This window comes from Rhinolophus sinicus, chromosome 4, assembly GCF_057876585.1.
Source record: "Rhinolophus sinicus isolate RSI-liver-muscle chromosome 4, RSI-T2T, whole genome shotgun sequence".
Lineage (NCBI taxonomy): Eukaryota > Metazoa > Chordata > Mammalia > Chiroptera > Rhinolophidae > Rhinolophus > Rhinolophus sinicus.
The window spans coordinates 52,384,364-52,410,157 of NC_142504.1; the positions used below are offsets into that span (position 1 = coordinate 52,384,364).

General features: G+C 39.5%; 1 protein-coding gene and 1 pseudogene across 6 annotated transcripts in view; one reads left to right on the plus strand and one right to left on the minus strand.

The window, feature by feature from the left end:
- The window catches only part of AMPH (amphiphysin), a 224,020-nt gene that overhangs the window by 107,318 nt on the left and 90,908 nt on the right, over positions 1-25,794 (minus strand). For all 6 annotated transcript variants that reach the window (XM_074340534.2, XM_019710241.3, XM_074340533.2 and 3 more), the window contains one exon: positions 15,056-15,136. In XM_074340534.2, coding sequence (XP_074196635.2) covers positions 15,056-15,136 — 81 coding nt within the window. The remainder of the gene's footprint in view (positions 1-15,055; positions 15,137-25,794) is intronic.
- Positions 23,671-23,837, plus strand: LOC141567036 (U2 spliceosomal RNA; annotated as a pseudogene).

The following is a 25,794-nucleotide window of genomic DNA, read 5'->3' on the forward strand; positions in this document are numbered from 1 at the left end:
AGCTCAATTTCTCAGAGTTCAGACAGGTTAACTCAATATCGAAAGCAATGTTAATGTTTTCTTATTTTTGAAGCTTAGAAGAAAATTAAATTATCAAGGAGATGAGGTTTAATGAGGCTAGAATCAGCACCTTGATTAACAGATGACTCACATGGCATAACACCGAAATCCACTTATGATCAAAGACAACCTTAGGCTGCTGAACACTACAGGCACGCTTGGTTTACCAAGAAACAGAGCTCTCCCTATAACAAGTTCAGGTGCCATTAAATTGGAAGACAGATTTTCAAAGGAAAAGCAGCAGAGTCTCTCAAATTTACATTTTTGTTTCCTTGCTTTCAGCTCTTTATAGTAACAGGAGCTATCATTAAGAACCTAGCACTGATTTCACAGAACAATTTCTCTGTTTTAAAAGTTTTCTTTTGGCAGATATTAAGGCAAAAGATTTAATATAGACAGGAAATCGGACTGGCTTTTGAAATCAAATTCCTGGGCTGACAGCAGCAGGGGGTGGTGCATGGGAAGAAAGTGGATATCAAAGAGAACATCTCGGTTTCCACAATTTTACCCAATTCCCAGTTATGCCTATCAATTTCAAGAGTACTTATGACGTGAAAACCAAATCAAATATACTTTGTATCCTTCAACAAAACAAACTTAGAAAGCTGGTTAGTAACTGTATGTGCAATTTTCCCATATATTTCCCTTAAGCCAACTAACTTGAGTTTATACAGAGCTCAACTCTGGTCTTTTGGAAAAGCTAACCCATTGTGTGTGCAAGGGCTGGAACTGCCTAGGTAGAATTATTAAATTCACCACACCATGCAGGCTGCATACAACTTCAAGATAGGCTCTAATGTGTTAGGCAGTTGAGTTTGTGACCCTTAAAAAGCCATTCCAATTTATTTCTGTGTGTGTGTGTGTGTGTGTGTGTGTGTGTGTCTGTTTGTGTGTAGAGAGACATGATTTATAAGGTGCATTGGGGGCATTACATAAATATCTTTTCAACCTCTGCCCTAATACCTAGAGCACAGTATAGTGTGTGGGGGTCCTGATCCAGAAATTAGGGGACATGCCATAGGAGCCCCACCCAATAAGGACTCTCCCTGAGGCTTGTTGTTCAGTGTCCCTTTCTGTGTGTATGGATGCCAGCTCTACCCACTATGTCTTATCATAGCCAAATTGGAGAGGATGTAATAGTGTTCTTCTGAAAAGAACTGCCATGTCAAGTTACGGAGATATATATATATATTACTGAGCAAGAAGGAAGTACCTTGTGTCTCATTTCTCCAGTCATCATATAACATCCAGAATGTTTCTGAAGCTGCCATTTATGATGTCTGTATTAGTTTTCTAAGGCTGACATAACAAAATACCAGAGATTTTGTGGCTGAAACAACAAAAATTTATTTCCCCATAGTTCCTTCCAGAGGCTAGAAATCCAAGACAAGGTATTGGCAAAGTTTGGTTTCTCCTGAGGCCTCTCTCCTCGGCTTGCGACAGTCTCTTTCTCACTGTGTCCTCACATGGCCTTATTCTGTACACCTTCATCCCTGGTGTCCCTTCTGCTTCTAATAAGGACATCAGTCATGTTGGATTAGAACCCACCCATCTGACCTCATTTGATGTTAATCACCTCTTTAATGGCCCTGTTTCCAAATACAGTCACATTCTGAGGTGGACTGGGGGATAGGACTTCAGCATATAAATTTAGGAGGGACACAATTCCGTCATGGCAATGTCCTCAAAGTAAGCCTTTCATATAGCAAGATAATAACACTCTAACATTTATTGAGTGGCCCTTTTGCTGCAGATACTGTCCTAAGTGTCACAGCTCTATTAACCCACAATCCTCACAATAACTCTATGAGGTTGGCACATTCTTACAAATGAGAAAACTGAGGCACAGAGGCTGAGAAACTGGCCCACAGGTCACACATCTAGTAGACGGCGAGCCAGGACTGGAGCCCAGGCAGTCCAGGTCATTTAAACCTCATGATCTGCCCCAAGAGCGCACACGTTTGACCATTGTCCTCTATGTCCCAGGCTGCAAAGACATGGATGCCAGCTGATGAGGCATGAGGCTGCCCGAGAAGAATCAACTGATGAACAAGGAGAATGATTTAACTAAAGGCAGCGTTATCTGTACTCACAAGATGCAGTGCTAACCTGCAAATAAAAAGGGGAACAGTTCACTTGTTTTTCTCAAAAGCTCACGCTTCCACAGAATTTATTCCATGTGACTCAGAGCAGAGTGGTTAAGTTGGTAGTTTCTGGGATTGCACTGCCAGGCTTTAAAATCTGAGCTCTGCTCCTTCTAACTGTGCAACTTGAGTAAGTCACTTAACCTCTGGTTCCTCACCTGCAAAATGGAGATAACAGCACTCACTTCCTAGGACTTTCATGAAGGCTGGGCAGAGGGTCCATGTAAATTATCAGCAGAGGACCAGGCACCAAGTATGCATTTGATAAATGTTGGATGCCACTATTATTATTCTATCTGGTACTTTTAAAATGATAAACTGTACAAAGAGTGGGTGTTTAATAAATGCTTGACTGAACTAAGTCTGCTACATGTCATATTACAAAGGACTATCTTCATGAGGAATACACAAAACCTCCCCAATACAAGCACTTAGGAATTTTGAATGCTTCCTTGCTTTTTATTTATATACTTCTAAGTGTCAAAAACAGTTATGTTTTCAGAAGTTTCTTTTTTTTGTATCTTTAAATGTTGCAGAAATAACATATCCTAGAGTAGACAGGAATAATTTAAGCAGATATATAAGAACTGCCTAACAATGGACATGAGGAAAACCAAGCCAAAATAGTAAGTTACTATGGGGAAACAAGAATGCAATGAATACCAATGGCTGAAAGAATAACCAAGATCGTTTCCAAAATAAAACCTTTTGTGACATGTCCTTGGTTTTCTCAGACATACAGCAGAATTATAATTATGACTGCTATGAGAACGAGGTGAGACAGTGTATGAAACACTTTAAATATGCCAAAGGTTACTTGTGGGAAGTTTTAATAATAAAAATGCTTTATTGCTAATTTTACTTAAGCCAGTCAGGTGTGGCTTAGAAATTTGTAAATTTTTTTTTAATTAAATTTATTGGGGTGACAATCGTTAGTAAAATTACATAGATTTCAGGTGTACAATTCTGTATTACATCATCTATAAATCCCATTGTGTGTTCATCACCCAGAGTCAGTTCTCCTTCCATCACCATATATTCGATCCCCCTTATCCTCATCTACCATCCCCCACCCCCCGCCCCCCTTACCCTCTGGCAACCACTAAACTATTGTCTGTGTCTATGAGTTTCTATTTCTCATTTGTTTGTCTTGTTCTTTTGTTGTTTTTGGTTTATATACCACATATCAGTGAAATCACATGGTTCTCTGCTTTTTCTGTCTGACTTATTTTGCTCAGCATTACACTCTCAAGATCCATCCATGTTGTCACAAACGTTCCTATATCATCTTTTCTTACCGCCAAATAGTATTCCATTGTGTATATATACCACAACTTCTTTATCCATTCATCTATCGAAGGACATTTTGGTTGTTTCCATGTCTTGGCCACCGTAAACAGAGCTGCAATGAACATTGGAGCACAGGTGTCTTTATGTATAAATGTTTTCAGATTTTTGGGGTAGATATCCAGGAGAGGGATTGCTGGGTCATATGGCAATTCTATTCATAATTTTTTGAGGAACCTCCACACTGCCTTCCATAACGGCTGCACCAGTCTGCATTCCCACCAACAGTGTATGAGGGTTCCTTCTTCTCCACAGCCTCTCCAACACTTGTTACTATTTGTCTTGTTGATGATAGCCATTCTGGCTGGGGTGAGGTGATATCTCATTGCGGTTTTGATTTGCATTTCTCTGATGATTCGTGATGTTGAGCATTTTTTCATATGTCTATTTGTCATTTGTATGCCTTCTTTGGAGAAATGTCTCTTCAAGTCCTCTGCCCATTTTTCAATTGGGTTGTTTGTTTTTTTGTTGTTGAGTTGCATGAGTTCCTTGTATATTCTGGATATTAGCCCCTTATCGGAGGCACTGTTTGCAAAAATCTTCTCCCATTCAGTTGGTGGCCTCTTTATTTTGTCGATGGTTTCTTTTGCTGTGCAGAAGCTTTTAAGTTTCATATAGTCCCATTCGTTTATTTTAGCTTTTACTTCCGTTGCCTTTGGAGTCAAATTCATAAAATGCTCTTTGAACCCAAGGTCCATAAGTTTAGTACCTATGTAGAAATTTGTAAATTATTAAAGCTCCTTAGAAGATTCTTATTATCCAGGTTTAAAAACATATTCAAATAGATGTGCCATTAAGGAAACCATCATATTTAGTATATCAGTGTAATCTCAGGCTTGCATTCACTTGACTCTTTAGAGACACAAATCAAATGTGTGTCCTGATTCAGAAGTTTGCAGTGGGATCCAGCAATCAGTATTTTTTAAAGGCCTTCAGGTGGTTCTAATGGTTATTTGGGAACACCTACTCTAATTTTTAACTGTGTCGATCGTTTAGTGGACACGTATTGTATTGACAGACACTCCAGTATGTAGCTCTAGTATGAGATGGGCAAAAAGACCCTTAAAAATATGTCTGGCTCCAGGTTTCAGCCAGTTACCATAAGACATTCCTAATAACACTTCATCACTTCGATCGCTACCCCAATGCAGAATCAGCTCTGGGGCCTACAGGGTGACTTGTGAGAGAGAATCACGTGCAAAGGGAGCCAACATACAGACGCAAACCTGAGAACCAACCGCAGCTCATCTATGCAGATGTCCACACCATTTCCAACAGTGTCCCTGGGCTTGGATGAGAGACATGCCTAACTCTCTGCATCTCAGTACCAGAACAGGACAATCTGGATATCATTTAAAGACGAGCATCCAAACTAGATAATCAATGCACTTCACAAGGGGAAGTGGAAGATAGATGGAATAGGTCTCTAAATGAATGCTGAGGGATGAGATGCTAAATCTTTCCCAGTTGGCATGGTTAGTTAATGAAATAAAGTAAAATAAATTAAAGATAGGTAACTGAATAGGATAGATGAAAGGAAACCTTCAGAGCAGTAACATAAAGAGCTTTCACTTGAAGTGATTTTTTAAATGGCTCCATAAGAAGTGGCATAGTGATACCTGGAACATCTGTAATTTGTGTCAAATTTTATTTAGGTTTCAACTAAAGCTTTTTATTTACATAGGCCATAACTAAAGAAATATTCTTGTAGATAGAATGAAACAAGTAAGAGTAAAGAGGATAAAAGATGGACAGGTTCTCCAATGAAATTTTTGGTGTCTTTCCCCCATCTGGCACCATGGACAGCAAAACCCCTCTTTTGCCAGTGAGCAAACGGATGTGTGTCATAAATGAAATATTTAAATAGAACTATAAAGAAATGCAGAGAAATTTGAAGCACAAGGGCCAATACATTTTTTTAACAGCTACTGATTTCCACTATCCCTCTCCCATAAAAGTCAATTGCATTGACAATCATGATGGGTTCAACTTACCAAAAACAAACTCTAAATCAAGACTCTGCACATAAAACACACATTTTCCATAAGAATAATATTACAAAGGAGATTGACAGTTTTAACTAGGGGCTTAGTGGCCAAATTATAATCCCTTGTTTTTTTTGCCATACAGTGAACATAACTAAATATAAATCAGTAAAACTAACAATCTAAAAGTCAATCATATAACCATTTCATGAGCATTTAGTAAGCTATTTGAGCAGCTCTACAGAGCGAGTGCCTTTGCAGTAACAACAAGTAGACACCCATTGAGCCTGAGGAGTCTAGCTGGAAATGGGATTGTGGGAAGGTGTTGAAATCATTTTTTCTAAGAACACCATTTGGGGTGAGAATATACACATGCGCTAATGCTCCGTGGTGAAACTAGGATATCAAAATGCATCATAGTGATGGAAGTACAGTAACATCATCTCAAGATTCTGTATCTTTTTTGTTTTACTATTTTTATTGCTTCAAAATGACAAAAGTTTTGCACACAAGACCACAAGCTTGAAAAGGACAGGAACTATGAATTATTCATCATTTTGTTTCCAATGCCTTATGCTTGGTAGACACTCGTTAGTTATGTGCTGAGTCATCCAAGAAATGACTTAGCCCCAGGAAAGTTACACTTGGCCTTTAAACTGTTACCTTCAGGAAAGTGTCTTGCTCCCAGCTCAAGCCAGCGCCCCCGCTGTGTGCTGGAGCCCATCTTCTCCTGCCTACTCAAGGACTCAAGTCAGCTGTTCTCTCCTTTCTCTGGTGATCCATAGCATTTTCCTTCCTACTAAATGAGTTCCATTAGTATACATATATTTTTGCAATCTTAAGACACCACTCCCTCCCCCAGCTACAAGTCTTATTTATTTGATCCCTTTTGAAGCAAAACTTGAAACTTGCTGTTTCCAAGCCTCCTGATACTCTTCACCTTGCTCTATTTATTCTCTACTTATTTGATTTCCCCCCCCCCCCCACAGCTCTCATTATTTTCTGGCATACAATATAACCTGCTTATTTACTGTGTTTTCTTTACTGTCTGTCCCCTGTTTTGGAATGCATGATCCACAGTGGCAGTAACCTTTGTCTGTCTGCTCCACTGAAGTTTAAAAAAACCTAGTTCCATTCCTGTCATGCAGAAGACACTCAATAAATGCAAAGCAAATGGATATCTAAATAGTTATATATCATTGCTCTAAACGTAGTATCATCTATCAAATAACCTAAAAAATGTCCTTGAAAGTTGGTAATAAAACATTTCAAATGTTGGAAAATATCTGCACACTAAGATGGTTTTCAATATTACAGAATCTTCACAGAAATTTATAGCTAGCTAGAACAAGGAGTATCTTCTAGGTCAGGAGTATCCAAACTTTTTTCAACATTTTTCACCAAGGGCCATATGTGGTAAAATACACAAACAGCCGGGCCACTCACTCGAGGTGAAGTACGTATTGCCTCACCTGGTTTATTTAAGTAAACTAAGTATATTTTTGGAATTTGCTGCGGGCCAATAAAAAATGGATTGCGGGCCACAGTTGGCCCGTGGGCCGCAGTTTGGACACCCCTGCTCTAGGTAAACTTTATTGCCAGAGATGCAGACATATACACATTCTCCCATAGAATATTGTATGATTAAGTTTAAACTTTAATGGAAATCCAGCATAAATTCAGACAGCAAGATTCACCATTCTCTCAGAAGTTTCTCAGAAGCAATTAGCTATTGCTGTTATCAATTATGTATATTAATGCTCTGTGGTAAAAATATTATCCTATCAGAGATCAGTGAACTTGCTTCAAAACACAATCCTTTTTTAAAAATCTGCAAATTGGTGAATATAATTAGGATTCAATGACTGAACAACATTCTTCTGAACAATTAAAATTAGTTATTATATGAAGTCAGTAAGAATATGTAAAGCTCTTAGAAGATTGTAAATGCTGTAAGTGCCAGCAGACAGATATGAAGTAGCAGGGAGCTAGGAGAGGTTGTAATCCAGGCAGGGGCCTGAGCCTTGCTCTAGTCTCTATAACCCATGGTAGAATCAAGTGCAGGCCATATCCCATTCTCCAAGGACTATTTTGCTGCCAAAATTTCTGAGGAAAGAGATAAATAAATGACAATGAAGAGGGGCTTTGATGGTGAATGAATGAGGACGTAATATCCAAGACAAAGGGTGAATACTGAGTGTGTGTGACAAGGAGGAATATACTTACAACGTAAGCATCAGAAGGTGCCAGAAGGCATGGAAGGTTTTTATTAACTTACTAAGACAGGATGTCTTCTTTAAACATTCTACAGTCTAATGAGGACATTTATACACATCTAAATAACTGTCATATCAGAAAACTGAGACAAGAACTAGTGAATAAACACGAATAATGTACTACTAGGGTATACAGAGAAAGAGATCCTGGCTGAGGGTACTGCACAGACAACAGTAGGAAATACCTTGTAGGTTGGCATTAAGGAAAGACATTCAAGGGCTTGAACAAATGATGTCAGTCAGGCCAGGCAGCCCAATCATAAGGAAGCATTTGTGATGGCGGAAGTAGAAGAAAGGCTTGGAGCAAGTGATTCCTTAACGACACCATCACACAGAGATCACCAACTAGTCACCCACCAAGTGCCTTTCTGCCTAATTACACCAGAGCACCCTGATGCGGATCAGCCTCCTTAATGCGATACCTAAAGTAAAAAGCCACTTCACAACTACAGGCCAAATACCATAAGGGCCAGTGTGATCACATCAGGGGACAGCTGAAGAAAGGTTTAATGCTCTGAATGTGAACCAAAAACAATTTGGAGCTACAAATAATTTCTGTCCTAAAGAGCAAGGGACTGAAAAGAGACAAAAACCAGCCAAAAACTTTCCAAGTCATCAAATACATATTGTTAAGAAGGTAATTTAGGGAAACTACTCCAGACAAAAGGTCAGAGGTATTTCTGTGTTAAAATGTATGTGTGGAGTCAGATCTATTTTTTTAAGATGACAAAGGTTATGGGTAGAGAGGTTTTTGGCTAAGTGCAGATTGAGTGTATCACACCCCTCCACGCATCATGTCTTACTTGTTATGCTTCATTAAAGGAAGAGTTACCGCCTGCCTCATTTCTATGTTCCTTTCTTAATCTATAGACTATTAGTTCTTATTGGTGAGGTTTCATTTGAGGCATGACTTTCAGTAGGAGTTTCCCTTTCACACTCTTCATTGAAATGTCACCAGAATTATGTCCTCCTCATCTGCCATGTCCACTTAAGACCTTGGTGGGTCTTCATCCATCATCAAAACACTTTCCTCTCCCTTGTAGACAATAATATTAATGGAGCCATTTTAAAATAGAGCCGGGGCTGCCATGCCAGAGGAACTGCTGTGCATATCTTATGTCTCAAACCTTTGCAATGCTAAAACAGGGCAAAATAACCTTTGGCTGGGCCTAGGCAACCTTGTGTCTTGGAAAAGAGCTGTTTGCAAAACAATAGGAAAGCAGTTATTATGACACTGGACTGAAAATTAAAAACACTGCTTAGAATTAACACCACTGTGTTATGTTATCTGCACCCTTAGAAATGCCTTCCATTGATGTAATTGTTCCCCTTCCCTTTGTCATAAATGCCCATTGTCTTTGTCTCCTAACGGGGACACCATTTGGGTTTCTGTCTGAATCAACACTTCTAAAATAGCTATTCTTATTGATCTCAATAAATGCTTGGTGCCTCTCACTTTGAAAGGCCTTTTTTTAGGTTAACACCCTCCATTTAACAGCCTTCTCCATTATATAAAGAACGCAAAGATAAGCCTGATCTAATTTAAAGCATGAATCTTGCTAACAGATCTACCAATGGGCAATAAATAAACTGAATGTGAAGGCAATCAGACACTAGTCCCACACTTAATAACATACTGTTAATGAATGGCATGAATGTCATGACACTGAATTTCAATCACCACGGTGATTTTAAAAAGACCTGCTATACCTGTCTTATCACAATTTAGATATTTTATTTTGCTACCTTCCCTTTGCAAATGATTTCTCTTCTCAAATGTGTGACCTGGAATAATGTCTATTTTAGATAAAAGTATTAAAAACAGATCACATAGGAATATGCTCCATAAATAATAAACCTATAATGTATACCAGAGCTACCCTGGCATGAGTGAGCCCTCATCCTACTATTGAGAATTCTTCTGTGGCCACAACGGAACACAGGTAATTAGAGCCAGTTCTACAACACCTCTCGTATGAAATTCCTGATAAGATGGGGGGACCACATTTTAATTATTGAAGGGTAAATGCAAATAAACCATGCAGTTAAATTTATAACTGCCATCCTATTACATTCCAAAAAGCAGAGTGCCCAATAAGTTACCAGACTATATAAATGCTAACTCTCTTAGGACACTGATAATGCTTATCATTTGTATACTTATATATATAGCAATGGGTCAACTTTGTCCCATACACATGGATTTTTTATAACAATAGACCCTTATTATAAAATTGCATTAAGTACCAACATTCAATAATTCAGTTATTCCCACATATGCACAGCCAGAGTTAGTGAGGGAAGGCGGGGGAAACTCTCAGAAGTCATGGTGCCAGAAGCCAGGGCAGGGGCAACTCTTAGCAGGCAATAATTAGGCAAGGGGGAACCCCCAGCTGGTACTCCGAGTGGGTAGTGAGTCTTGGCCAGTGGACCTGGAGTGGGGGGAAGCACAGGCTGATGGGAATCAGCCCACAGCCAGAGGGCAGAGACCACTCCTGACCAGTGCAACATAGGAGATGAGGAGATGGCCCATGTGGTCAGAAGACAGGTTGCATAAAGGGGACTGCACAAATAAATACATTATTGAAAATGATGAAAGTCAAACTTCTCACTCTCAAAGAAAGTATAAATATGGAAAGAGGAAAGGCTCAGCTAATTCAGCTGCTTTGAAAGATCTTTTGATTTTTAAGGGCTTCTCTTTACTATACTTATCTGACCCCTAGGTACGTAAGTACTCCTCATCTTTTCTCAGGACCCTATGTCTAGATTTCTAATCTAGGAAGAGCCTTAACTCATTAAGGTGTGAGCAGCACATATATTATCTCTTCCAGGGACATGTGTATTTTCCCAGGGCATCAGTTTCCAGGGTCAACAACTGTGGGAAGAAGGGAACTCTGCCACTGCCTCTAAAATCATGCCTGCTAAAGATAAGATAGATGTGAGGTATGCACATCACACATAATCCCAAACTCACCACCTGAGGTTCTTACTCAGAATCCAGAAGGTGTGATGACCTGACAGGAGGCTCTGTGGGTTGACAGGCTCTCCACACTCTGGGCTAGGACGCTGGCATTTAGAATTGGATCATTACCCCAGACAGACCCATGGGCTCACATTTAATCAAGGCAGTGGCTATTTCAGAGGAAGGTCACTGTTCATACAATGAAAGGTGGATATACTATCATATTCACATCAGGGTTATCTGTGATTTACAGACAAGCTCTAGGGTACCTGCTAGGCCTAGCTGCTCAAGCAAATTGTAAAATTTTTCAGAATGTAAATGTGATTTGCCTAAGTGAAAATTTTATCCACACAACACAATGTGGGGCTATATTTTATATTTACATTCTTTTTTAAAACATCTATAAATTTTATTTTTAACTATTTACATACATATGTACCAAAAAGTCCTCAAACTGCTTACAAGATGTCATACAATATTCAACATCCCAGAAACAAACCAGAAAAAAAACACGTTCTAGGAATGTGTTCAACATGATCATTTCTGCCATGAGTTCAGCTTCAAGTTTAACATATTTTTACGCTTATGTGCAAAGCCTTGGATCCTGTGGAGACTAAAAGATGAATGCGACCCGACAGGATCTCTGTGCCAAGGAGAGATCGGTAAGGAGAAGACATGACTCCAGCCCCCAGTCACCGGGTTATCCTAATAATTGGAACCACTGGCCCTGAATTCTCACCACTGGAGAGTTTCACGGTCCCAATATTTCTTTTCTTCTTCATTTGTACAGAACCAAAGTTAGCCCATAGCTCTGCGAAAGGCACGGAGAAAAGCAGCAGAACTACCCTTCAAAAGAGAGAATGAGAAGCTCGCAGACATCAGAAATGAGACACCCTTTTCCTTTATTTGAAGCATCGTCCTCAGATCATACCGCCAGTAAGGTGCACACATCTGTACTCACTGGAAATGATCAAATAGTTATCTGGCCACAACCAGCCCGAGCTATTTTGTTGTTTTAATCAGCACACTTGTTACCACAGACATGACATCTTAGTGGGGAAGTTTATTAGCAGGAAAGAGGGTGGGAAGCCTGAGCCCATCCGTTGGGACCCACTTTGGGACCTTCTCTCTGCTCATTAATGGATCTGTCAGCAGGCAACCAGGTGAACTGAAAGAGGCCAGTGTTCACACACTCCGCTACTTGTTAGCAGCTCTGCTGAGACAGGAAAAAATAGAAAGAAAGAAGAAAACTCTCTGGGGAGGAAATGCTGCAGTCGGGTTTTGTTATTCCTTTGGATTTCTAGAATCTTTGCTCTCCTTGGCACTATTCATCATGGAAATTCTGAGTTTCGGAAAGAGGAGTTCACTCTTCTTGTCCTAACTGAGAAGTTTGTGAAAGCTGGACCACAAAAACTACAGCAATGGGGAGCCCAATGGACAACAGAGAGAGTATGTACAGCCCTTTCAACCACGCTTTCAGTCTAACACAGGCCACCTTTCAGGAAAAGAGGTTTGGGATAAAAAAAAAAAAAAAATGGGGTTTGGAATAAAACATAAGCTAAGCCTCAAGCTACAGTTCAAACAGGCCCTCTGCCACCTTTGATGCCATGAACAAGTAGGGAATATATCAATAATTATGAGGACCTTTATGATTTTATTAAAAGGAATTTAAAAGCAAGATCATCAGGGCCCAAAATGCTTGAATACTTTCTAGAACACTCTAGAATGCTCTATTTTTTATTAAGTAAAATTGAGTGTGATCAGATGACTATAATATAATGCACAAATCCAAATGTAGTTCATTTTATACTGTAAATAGTATCTTTGGGGATGTGAAAAACATATACTCATAGAAAAAACATGGAATCTAGATTTCCTAGGTTAGATAATGTCTTTAATATGTGTTGTCTTTGGACAATGCCTCTGCCTTTAGAGAAATGATTGATAATTACATTAATGCTTAAATCATAGGCCTTGTAAAGGTCACTCCATCTTGGTAGGTCATCCTTCCTAGGTTCATATTTCCACACAAGCACCACACCTTTTTCAGCATATACAACACATGTGAATTGGTCACCAATACATACTGAGGGTTCCAGGGACGTATTTTTCCCTTTACAGACTATTAACAAATTCAGTTCAGCTCTTCTTTCCAACCTTTAATATGTTTCTATAGAAAATTAAGAACTTTCTCCTTATCTCCTCCCACCACCTTCCTTTTCTCCTTCTCTCCCTCCAATATACAGAGTTAAGTTACCATCCCTCCTCAGTGCACTAAAATGACTATAAAATTTACTCTTTCTGATGAAAACAAACAAAAATATATCAAAATGAGTATGTGCAAATGCAACATGCAAAAATATTTTCAAAGAAAACCAAAGGGGTCAGAAGACTCGCTGAGAAATTCTATTTCTACATTTCCATTCCATTTGTTTCACTTTATTTCCTCAAATTTTGAAGTTTCACCAACATCTTGAAATCTGCTAATATTCTTGAGAGAACTAAGATGTCGGTCTTCAAAAATGATAACATACTATTTGAAAATGTATAAATCATATATATTTTCATTTTATACATTTTATACATTTACAATGTAGTGACAGAAATATATGCAGCATTATAAAGTCACCTCATGCTGCAGGTCCTAGTGGCACAGATCATTTAACCAATGAAATTGGTGATTTAATCAACTGCACTTTTTTTCTACTACCTGAGACAAAAAAACAAACTTCACCTGGTTCAGTCAACAAAGTCCAAACAAGAGCAATAAAAATTCACTGCAATTGCAAAATGCAAAGTACTCCTAGTTATGAATGCATTCCTGAACTCAGTGTTTCCCAAGGTTAGCCTTCCAGGGTGCTAACATCATAATGCCATAAAAGTGATAGAGAAAAAATCCAAGAGCAAAGAACTAATTAGCTCCACAGGGACACACCAGGCAGGAAGACTAGTTTTCAAAGGACAGAGTGTAAATCTTCAAGTAGTGAAAACTGTAAACATGAGTCACTTCTGTCTAAATCCAACCCCTTAAAGCAAACAGTTGGAAATGCCCTGCAAATGACCAAGGCACAGCTTCACAAGTTTTTTCGGGGGGAAGTTGCTGCAATCCAAGACAGTGACCTGTATGAGTGTTATCCTAATGCACAAGAACGTACGAGAACTCACCGAGTGAGAACATAGGGAGACGCGGAAAATCTGTTATCCTGGGGGAGACTAGGAGACCCCTGAGTTTGTGGGTCTACATCCAACATTTCTCTAGGAATTCCCTTTTCTACCTTCATAAACCCAAAGCTCTCTGTAATACTCAGTTATTTGGACAAGATCTATTTTTATTTCTATCACTGTTTTCTTCTCCAAGACCCCTGTCTCTTTTCTTACATACACATCCCTGGAGACACAATATCCTCTGGTAGCTCCAATGAAAGCAGGGAAAATAAATCCATGTCCTTACATTGTCCCCGTGTCCAAACCCTATGTTCCAGAGTCTGCTGGCCCAGGCTTCTTCCCACCCCACTTCCAGAATGACCTCCAGATTTGAAGCTTCTAACCTCAGAGAGCCGTGCTTGTACCTTCTCTCTCCCTGACACTCATGCATGCTCTCTAAACAGTGATATGATAGCCAATTATCCAAGCCTTAGATATAAACAAATAATTTTAAAAATTGTTTTCTTTATTCAATTGTCTGTTAAACACGTAGCAGACCACTAAAGGAACAAATATCACAAATCATGTTTCTCAACCTTTTTTTTCATTATTGCCTCCCTTGAGGAGCCTTTTTAGATATATTTTTTCTAATTATCGCCCCCGCCATGAAATTTTAATACCATAGATTTACCATATATCTGTTTACATGATAAAGAGTACAGATTTTTTCACTCACCAAGAACCAATTCTCACCTTCCTGGGGGAGATATAACCCCCACTGAGAATGCACGATTTTGAAGCAGGCAGCAATCAAAGTAATTTTGCCAAAAGTATCAAACTACTACTAATACTCAGTGGGATATGAATCACCAAAAACATCATCTTTCCTGTAATCAGTAATCTGCATCAAAAAGCTCCAGAGAGCGAAGTCTTGATCTCCTGAGATTCTAGAACTGAAGCCTTCTTCCTGCAGTGCCACTGCCTCGCTTCCTTGGCCCTCCACGGGAAAGTCCACGAAACTAGCAAGTGTTACATTCCCTCAGGTTAACGCCAACCCCAGTCTTATAGCATTTTAGTTATATGCTAGAACAGAGCCAACCCACTTCCCACTCTAGAAACGACGTAAATGCACTTTACCTCCTGCCGTTTGAAGTTCTGGACATATTCTTCAAACTGTTCGTCTTTTGTCTCATCAGCTTTCCCAAGCTTCTGAAGGACCTAATTTGCAAAGAAAACAAAATGGTTTGATTTCATAATGGTTTCAAATGATAATTACAGTTCCACCACTCACAGCTTGTGTGACTTTGAGCAAGTGTCATGGTAGCTTGCATTTATTTATTGACATATCTGTTTTCTCTAGTAGGCCACTCATGACTTAAAGACAAAAGCTATGCCTTGTCTTTTTGTCCCATGCATCTGGCACAGTGCATGATGCTTAATAGGTACTCAATTTTTTGTTAAACAGTGAACCAAGGTTATTTGACTAAAGTATGTTAAACAGTGAACCAAGGTTATTTGACCCCTGGAGAAATCATTTCATAGAGATAGTATTAGAATTACTGGAGTCAGGCATATGGAAAGTTATTCCCCACCATCTTCCAATATTCCTGTCAATGGAATAAACACTCTTTGGGGCACTGGGCTACACAAGGCCCCGACCTAAGCACTGGTCATCCAAACACACAAAGACGAATAAAACAAAGCCCTAGCACTTAATCTTCAGAAATTTATACTCTAGCGGAGTAGACAAGGCAGGCTCAAAAATAACAAACCAAAGACAGTGTGTAATAAGCAACATGAGGGGATTGCAAAGTGTTGTAAATCGTAATATGTATTAGAGCTAAGTTCAGGGAATGCTCTGCGGAGCTCACTCATATTGTGCTGGAAGCTCCAGCAGACAGGAATGTGTCGGACTACATGCCAGCCACAGAAGTAGCCTCAGCAGAGACCCCCGGAGAAATCATTACGCATTGTTTGCCCAGAGCACAGGGATGTACAGGAGAAGTAGTTCTCAGAGATACAGCAGAAGGTTACCCCAGGACGGAACAGAAGGGTGCTGAGAGCCACAACTGGGTTCCTTATTCATATTCCCACACCTAATATCTAAAATAATAACTCATTCAAAAATGTCAAAACTTCACAAGCATTGCCAGCTCAGAATACACACACCCCATAGCACTGCCAAATATGTTTTTATGAAACATAAACATTCGGGCATTAATGACCTCCCACTGCAAAAACAAACAAACAAAGCACTTTTTATGGCTAGGTTTTATATCAGGTTATGCTAATTTGTTTCCTAAAATCAAAAATAGAACCTTGTACAAATTAATAAGTTTCAATGATGCTTTCAATGCGAAGACAGAGTGAGAAAAATCACCTAAAACTTGGGAAGAGACAAAAGATCCCTGTGTGCCCTTTACTGCAGTGCTGGACTTACACTTCTGAGTGGCTTCCTGTTGTCTGGGTTACTTACAGCCCTATAGGGGCAGAGGTTAATGAGAAGATTTTGTCTGGAAGAAATGCAAATCATTTCTGTCCAATAGTCAAGTTAACCCCAAAGATTATTGTTTATGACATGTAGGACATTAATCAGTTTGGATCTAACTCACCAATCTTATTGTAAAATCCCTTTGTTACATAGTCCATATATACCCAGCTCCTCAAATACACTTTGCATCAGTTTTAACACCTCAGTGGATGCCTCATTAATGAGTTGAATAAAATCTATGACACATGTTTATTTCATGTTTATATGAAAATCTTGTCTTTACCTTTTGAAGAATGATACTTTAACAACAAGGTCTACTGAGAAGGGTTGTGCAAATGCACGATATCATGACTATTGTTTTTATTACTATTGTAAGAAAGATAGGGCAAAGCAAAATTACACAGTCCACTTACAAGAGAAGTAAAATTCAATGACATAGGGATTCTTGGCCTTATTACAAGGTCTTCCCCCATCTACTCCCATATTTTTATTCTAAGTATAATAACTTTAAGAAACAAGAATTTTGTTTCATTTCTTTCTTTCTTTTTTTTTCTTTATTTTTTTTAAAGCTAGGTCTCTCAAATGACCTCCCACAACAAAAACAAATAAACAAACAAACAAACAAATAAAAACTAAAGTATCAGGGGAAAGACATCTAGTATTTACCACATGGATTTTTAAAAAATTCTTAAAGTCTACTAATTCATAAATGTTTAGTTCCTCTAGATCAGGTAAGTCACTGAACCAGCAGCACCCCTTCTGATGAGAGCAGTTCACAAGGGTCAGGGAAGGCTCTCGAACTCTCATGAGCAGCTGCAAGTCTAATGCTCAGTTCTACATCTCTGTATGCTACTGAAAAGGAACACTTGTCTCAGAGAGTGGGGGGAAGAAACAGAGACAAACATGTAATGAGGAACCAGCATGTGCCTGAAACTGCAGAAAGTGATCTCCAAGTTACCTCTTCATTTTACCCAACACTCCTATCTGATACTTATTTTGGATCACAGTTGGTAAGTGGCTTATTGGAGACCCTCAGGAAAATCCCCACTCTGAGATCTGATACCTCTGTCACCATCCCTTTATCGTCTTTTCCGTCTCATGGGAAGCAAATAGGATTTATACATCAAACTATTACTGTCATATTCTCATTCAATATTCCTCCAGGCTACCACACCCTAAGAAAGGCATAGCTCATAGGCAGCACATCTACAACAGTGGAAGTCTTTTGCAGACCTCTTGCTGAAAGTCTGTTATTTAAATTTCAAATCATGATTCCTTTCTTTTGGTATTTCTAGCAACTGTATAGTATAACTAAAATAGCAACAACAATGAAAACTGATCTTGGTGTAAAGCGAGATAAAAGAATTACAATTGGATGACACCATAAGCCCACACTTTCTCTTCTAAGAAAATTAATAAAGGACCCAAACTCCCAAAGTTATAGCACATCCACATCTTGCTGCCAACTGCCTAATGGCACAGCCACAGAGGAGAGACGGGACGGCCTGGGACAGAGGCAGAAAGGGAGCCAGCCTGTGCTGAGAACCTTCTCCACGCCACGCGCTACACTAGGACTTGTGCCTGTTCTTTCAGCCGATGTCACAGTAGCTCGTTCATCCCTATTTTACAGAAGAATGAGCTGCGACTGAGAGAGGTCAGGTAACTTGGCAGGACCCAGATTCAAACCCAGGACTCCCACCCCAGTCCTCACCGTGCCTTCCTCACAGAGATGGTACCAAAGGGCTGAGCCACCCAAAAAATGGATGCCTATAATATGGTCCTGAAATACAAATGTCAAACTTCTCTAGATATCAAAATTTGAATGTGGTCATAAGAAGTGGTATCCAAAACAGGTGCTGAATTATTTCCACATGTCCAATCAATCCATCAAAAATCATAATCATTCTCCTTACAATAAGTTATATGACTTCTTTTTTTCCATGCATTTTTCATCTCTTACCTGAGAGTAAAGCACTACCTTGCTGAACCACCAGATTCTACCATCATCATCTCTCTTCTCATTTTCCCAGTGTTGCCAAACTCTCTTTTCTAACATGCCTCTTTGGACATGTTATTTCCCTCCTTTAAGTCCCGCTAAAGTTTCTTAAATCAAATCCTAATTTCTCAAGGAGAATCACAAAGTCCCATTGCCCTCCTGGCATTTTTACATATCAAGGGAGGCAGCATGTAATAGAAAGAGCAGTGGTTGGAAGGGTGGTGAGACACTAAGGTCCTGGGCCTTAGCAAGTCATTTAGAGAGAGAAAGGCATATGGTGGTTAACAAGCAAAGAGAGCATTTTAAAATAAAATTGTATGCAGATTCACACACGTTACCAATTATTCAGTATCACTCAATTTCATTTCATAGCCAATATTACATATGAATAATATGAAAGATATAGTATTCTTCACTGCAAATTTCTTATTTCAAAAAAAAGCTGGAGGAATCCAGTAACATAAATATTAAAACAAGGGTGAATCTTTTTATTTCTTTTATAATTTTTATTTAAAAAAATAAAACATTTGTTTCTTTATAATTTTCTGTGTTTTCCATAATTCCTCAATTAAAGTAATCAGGAAAAATTGTAAAGACAAATAAACAGGGGTTTAACATACTGATATCCTGTATGTAAAAGATTTATATAATAGATTCTAGTACAAGTAAGTTTACTTGTTGGTAACTGGTTGGAAGACTCTCAAAAGTTATTGATGAGTGACTTAACAACAACCTGAAGAAAGATTTTTCAGAGGTGGCCCTCAGGGACCTACACCCGATACAGTGGATCATGTGTAAGGTGAAGGTACTGAGGGTACATACTTCACAGCACTGTGTGGAAGTACTAAGGAGACACACAGAAATGCTGAGCTATGATGCCTGGCATGGATTTCATGTTCAATAAATATGTATTACAGATGGTATTATCTAACCCTACTGAGTAATTCCATCAGTGGTAAAAACATTGTCAAAAAGCTGGGGAGAATATTGGATATGTTTCTCTAACGAGAAAATTCTACAGGGATAAAATTCAGGTCAAAAATATAATCGTTCAAGTACCAGATTTATGTATTCAACTTTCAACCAAAATGCAACAGGATGGATGCTAGGACTACATGGTTTCTGCCTTTAAATAGAAATAATGACTTTAGTCAACATGAGTCACTAAAGTGATGTGGCTGCCAAAGCAGCTGCTGTCATCTCAGGCTGCACTACCAGCATGAGAGCCACCAGGGGAGGGTTCTGAATGCATCCCTGCGGTGGCCTGGCTGGTAAACACATCAATACGCAGACACCCTGAGTCAGCTAAAGGAGCCCAAAAGGCAAAGAGAGTTGAAACCAATGAGGTAAGAGGAATATTTGACACAACTGGTGTATTACCAGGGAGGATAGGAGACCATGGGGAAAAGACTACAGCTGTCTTCAAATATCTGAAAGACCATCATAATAAAGAAGGATCAGACTTGTCCCATCAGAAACCAAAATCAAGAACTAGCACAGGCAGATACAAGCTACATAAAGAAAAATTTGCATAAAATTTTTTATCATGGTTTTCTGGGAATTAGCTTGTTGATAGAGGTAATGAGCTCAATGTCCTAGGAGTTATTTGAGCTTAACCAATAACTGGAGGTGAGCAAAGAGATTTATTCATCCAACAGGTGAATGGAATGAGTCGTATTTCAAATATCGTCTAATTCTTGAATCTACAATAAATTTATCACGTTAGATATTTCCCCTATAGAAGAATGCAAAGCACAATGCATAGTAGGAAGGGAAGAAAGTCTGTTCATTTTGTCTCCAATTTAGATCGACGTGCTGAAGACTACCTGCTGAGCACTGTGTGAGGAGCTGCAGAAAAGCAAGCTGCAGTCTAGGGACAGACTGTGTGACAGAGCTGAAGCACCAGATGCAAGATGTGGAACTGGGGAAGATGAAGCTAGCATGGTAAGCAGAGGGCATGTTGTGGAAAGCACAGTCTGCAAGACTAAAGACTTTAATTTCCTTGCATAGACCATGGGGAGCCAATGAAGTATTCTCCCAGAGGCAGACACATGATTAGATTTGTGTGAGAAAGGCTGGAAAAACAAGACCAGTTAAGAGGCTATTTAAACAGCCCAGGCAATAAATGACAGAGCCTGAGCTAAGGAACAGATAAAACCAATCCTTAAGGAACAAATGTACAGTATTTAATGGCTTATGAGATGAAAATGGTGAGGGAAGAAGAGAGACAAGGGTGACCTCAAGTTTGTGCTGTGGAGGCTGAGTGGACGACCTGCTGAGACTCGGGGGCTAGGTTGTGGTGAAGGCTCCAGGGAGAAGAAACTGGTTTAGATATGGGATTGGAAAAGGTGAGACCCAGAATCAAGCCACGAGATTCTGGATGGAACTGAAGACCCAGCTGAGGAAGGAAGCATGGCTGTGCAGTTGCAGCTTTGTGATTTTTCTTCAGCACTTTTGATACAGGTGATGAGACTGATCTGCTGCATGGAAAATATCTTAAAGCACCAAAGATGCTGGAACCTAGCATGAGATGACAGACAAAACAAAACAAAACAAAACAAAACAAAACAAAACAAAACAAAAAAACCGTCTTTTACCTTGTATTATGTCACAATATGTGACAATGAGTTTATAATTTAGGTGGCTGCTCATTCACCTCTCCGCTGGCTATGTTCAAAATACCAATTAAGCCTGAACAGTCTGTCAGCATTATCATCACAGGAGGATCACTATATATTCATGAATCTGATAATCAGATTTTGACAACATGACACATCTTCCACCTACAGGCAAAAGGAAGAAAATCCTGCGCCCTGTGTATTTTAGTTTAGGACTTGGTATTTTCCTTCAAAGATAATTTCACCTACATTGACACTTTACTGTTTTAAAACAATAAGATTTCTGTTGCTACTTTGGTTGCTGCTTTTTTTCAAATGCAAAATAATATTCTAAATTGAATAATCTTTTTCAAACTGTCTTTCCCCTCAATGAGATTCTGAAATATTCCTCTAGAGCTGGCTGTGTGCTCATCCTCTCAGCCGAAGTTCTGATCTGATCTTAAAAGACATCATGACACAGGCAAATCAAAAAATTAAACAGGAAAAAATATCAGGAATATGGTAACTTTTTCTTCTAATAAATCCTCTTTGTGTCTCCTACAGCAGTTAGCTCCTCAGCTTGGGTTGCAAGGGCTGCTCCAATGACGTGAGTCTCACATTCTTTTCTAGAAAAATTGCTCATATATAAGGTTCCCAAGTAAGGTCACTAAAAATTTAGAACTCTTCTATTTAGGCAGTTTCCCCATACTGTAAAGCCAAAATTCTGATCAAGTTTCAAATTCCCATAGCCCAGTGCAAATTAAATACTGACTATTGTAGTAGTAAGAGAATAATCATCCCTTCTTAATATTTTAAAATAAAGAATGGAATACTATGTTGGCAGCTTTCAAAAAAGTAGTTGGCATTTTAAGTCAAAGAAAAAATTCACAATCTTCCATTCCACATGGAAATGATGTCAGTTAATTAGTCAAAAATCTAAGCAAGATCAACTCACAGTGAGGTGTGAGCCCAAACAACAAAATGAATCCTTCGATCATAAGTGGGGAAACCGGACAGAAGGATGCAGACCATGAAGTAATTAGAGGAAGGCCACGGGGGTATCTAAGACGTGTTTATGTATGGCTGCATAGTGGGACGTGAGTAATAGTTAAAGGAATTCAGCAGCACTGGCCACTGGGATGCCTTAGAGAGATTTATGCTTGGATGAAGGCTCAGACTAGACAAACTTCCACTGTGGGTGATTCATGCTACCTTAAGCCAGACTCTAAAAGTCAAGAAGAGAATCACACAATATAGTCTTCTCTGAACAAAGAGACACCCTTCTCATCACACTTGGTCTTTATTTTTAAAAAGCACATACAATTATGTATACGTTATCCATTGAAACCAGGAGATAACTACGTGGGATGACCATGGCCTTTCTGGGCAGGACATGGAAAGTCGCTCTCTCACCCCTGCCCACACCCAGGTGATTCATTTGTTCGTCTGTCCATACACCCACTTATTGATCTGCAAACAAGAGAACATTTATCAACTGCCCTCTGACACTGTGCAATGTCCCATAGCCTAGGACTGGAGGGAGGCCACCAAGGGTATGCCAGCGCAGTGGCTGCTTGTCCTGAAGCGGCCGATGGGCATATACTGCACTATTTTCAGACTTCAGGATTTCACTCCAAAATCCGCTATCCTCTCTTCTATCCTCCCCAGTCTTTAAAGGTGAGGACATCTTAGTCCTCTGACTCACACACAAAAAAATACATAAGTAAAAGAAAAGGAAAAAAAAATCATGTGGAAAAAGACAGCTTGAGGACTACTGATCTGGCAAAGATGAATAGATGGTGAGCCCTGGCATCCAAAGCCCTCCTCTTCTCCGGGGAGTCAGGTGCCCATTCTCTCCCTCCGGGTTCGGTCACCTTGTCGTTGAACTAGTTTTCTATGAAACCCGAGACCTCCAGCATCCAATGCAGAATACAACATTTTTTTTTTTTACACCAAATTTCGGTGCCTTGGAAGTCTGCTCGAGCCTGAGTCATCCTGAGGCTCTGGGAAGGACCAGACTGTCCTTCTCCAGGGTCCCCATCCAGGACACAGTGCTGTCTCACGCCAGTATTGTACAGGCTAATACGGTGGTCCTCCAACCTCATCAAATCATTTTTTATTAATCCTCATGCTCCTTAGCTAGGAGAAGATACTCCCCCATTTATCACTGGCCAGATATTTGAGAACAAACGTGTCTGCTGAACTGGTGACCATCTTTCTGGGGAGGAGCTGCTGCAAAGGCAGTGGCCGTGAAGCCAGGGATGGCCTTATCTCAGGGAACTCGCCTGGGAGCGTTCTGTCTGGTTCCCCTACACAGACTCTGCGGGGCATCCCCAGGACCTCAGCTACTCACTCTACCTGCAGATGGGTCAGCAGTGTGAAAACACTGACCTGCAGTACAAATATGAAGGAATAGGTGCACAAATACATCTCAGGTAAAACCAAACATCCACAAATCCCTGCCCAGGATTTGCATGGGGAATGTAAACTGCCTGAGGCAGGAGGGAGTTGTTAGTGTTGATGGGTATGAAATATGTGAAAATGATAAAAAAGAAAACAAAGAAAGATGTTCTTGCTTTTCTTCCTCTTGTAAAAATGCCCCACTTAATAACTTTATAATTCTCTAATGTTTTAGCTATCATCTATGGAAATTTAAAATACATCAAGCATCGCTTCTCGGCCTTTTGGCTAAGATCAAGTGTAAAATACATCAAGCACAGTTCTAAATGCATTATATCTAATAATGAATTTAAATCTCCCATCAATCTTATTAGTTAAGTTACAATGATTATCCTCATTTTACGGATAAGAACACTGAAAATTGGGGAGGTCAAGTAATTGACTGCAGTCATAGAGCTGGTGTGTGACTGCCTGAGATTCAAGCAGTTTGATTCCAGAGTCAGCTTCTAACCACTGGGCGATATGCCCTAAAGGAAACAACAGGGAAAGAGATACAGCCTGGGGATCAATTGCTTCCCTCAATAACTCAGTCATTTTCCTCCATTCTACATTACCCACCCTATACTGTACCACATTGTCAGGAATGCTAATAACCCCTCGAGCCATACTTTTAAGTGAAAGCCATGTGACACCATCTCCATCCACAGTAGGTTATTGTATTAATTCAAACACCCTGAATTCAGGTTATACAAAATATGTGTTTTCGAAACTCTACCCTCCTTTGGAAAGAAACCTTCCGATTGGCCTTTGGCTCATAGAAGGCCTAGGAAGACATCACCTCCTTATAAGGTCACTCTAGATTAGGCCACAAAGAGTAAGTCACAGGAGCAGCAAGGAGTGGTGCTAGGAAAACAAAACAAAACAAAACCTCACTTGATTCCACAGATGTCAAGACAAGATCATTCCATTAGGGCAGGTGATCAACTCCCAGGGAGCATAATGCAGAGCTGGACTCACCACAGCTCCCCCCATCTGGCCGCCCTGAGTGTCCAGGGCCAGGTCCAATCTCATTACACCTGTTCAGACCCAACAGCACTAAAGGTCCCGCTCCTGCCACCACTCACCTTCAGGACCCCTTAACCTATAACCTTGGCATCCCAAAACACATTTGCAACAAATGCGGCCAACTTCCCTCTCAGTCTGGCAACCTAGTTTACACGCCCAGGAGTATTTGCTAATTAGAAGTCACAGGAAAGGTTTTTGGACATTTTGTTCTGTATCACCAGTCTCCTGTATTTCAAGGGGTGAATTGAAAGGTTGAGGTGGGCAAATTCAGGTACGGCTGAAAGACAGTCAGTAAGGCAGTGTGTTTAGGACCTGGATTAAAAACTTCTGTAATGGGTAGGATTGAGCCCTGTCTCTATAGGAATTTAGGCTTATCTGCTTTGTACCCCAGGTGAATCAAGAGCAAAATCAGAATTAAAATCCCTTCCCCCTTTCTACTTTGCAGGGATGTTTGAAGTTTATGTATGACTGGGATTTAGTTTTCAGCTGCACTTCTCATTTACCATGTTCTTTCTGAAGCAATGTTTCCCAAAGTGTGTTCTGTGGGATATAATCTCAGAAATCTACACACACACACACACACACACACACAAAGAAAAAGAAAAAGAAAAAAATTCAGGGTCAAATCTGTTTGAAAAATATGAAATACTATATATCCCTCGGTAGATTCTTAAAGAATACTATTAAAGGATAAAAAAGGGAAAATCACAATGTCCATAAAAATATAAAATGAGCATGTGTCAAAGATTATTTTTTAACTCATTAATTAATGCATGAACTAGTAAAATATTACAACCAGTTCCAAGAATTCAAAGAACCCACATAATAGGAATTAAAGAAAGCCGAAATGAACTTACACTGATAGAAAATTGACAATAGTCAATTGCTTAATTCATAAGCTTTTCATAAATTTGCCTATCTCTATGAACATATTAAAAGTTCCAAGAAGTCCTGCAATAAAGAAACTTGTGTAACATTATTTAACCCTGATTTTGCTATACACATTTGCTCACATGACATACTTGTATCTTATAAGGTTACTATTTAAGGGGGAAGAGATTCATCTCTCCACACATCTTATGGACTTCTCCAATCGTCCCTACAAAAACAGGTGCAGAACTACACAGGAACCCAAAATCCTCAGGTCATTTTTAAGGAGAGTCTCCTTGTTCATACAGACTTCTCAAGAGAAAATAATCAAATTTAACAGAGAGCAAGGAATTCAGATTGTGGGAGCAAAGTAATTCCTGATTGATTAGCTCAGGTATAAGCCCCATTGAACATGTGAATTTTCTGGTTTGGGAGAGGTTTAAAAAAAAAAGAAAGA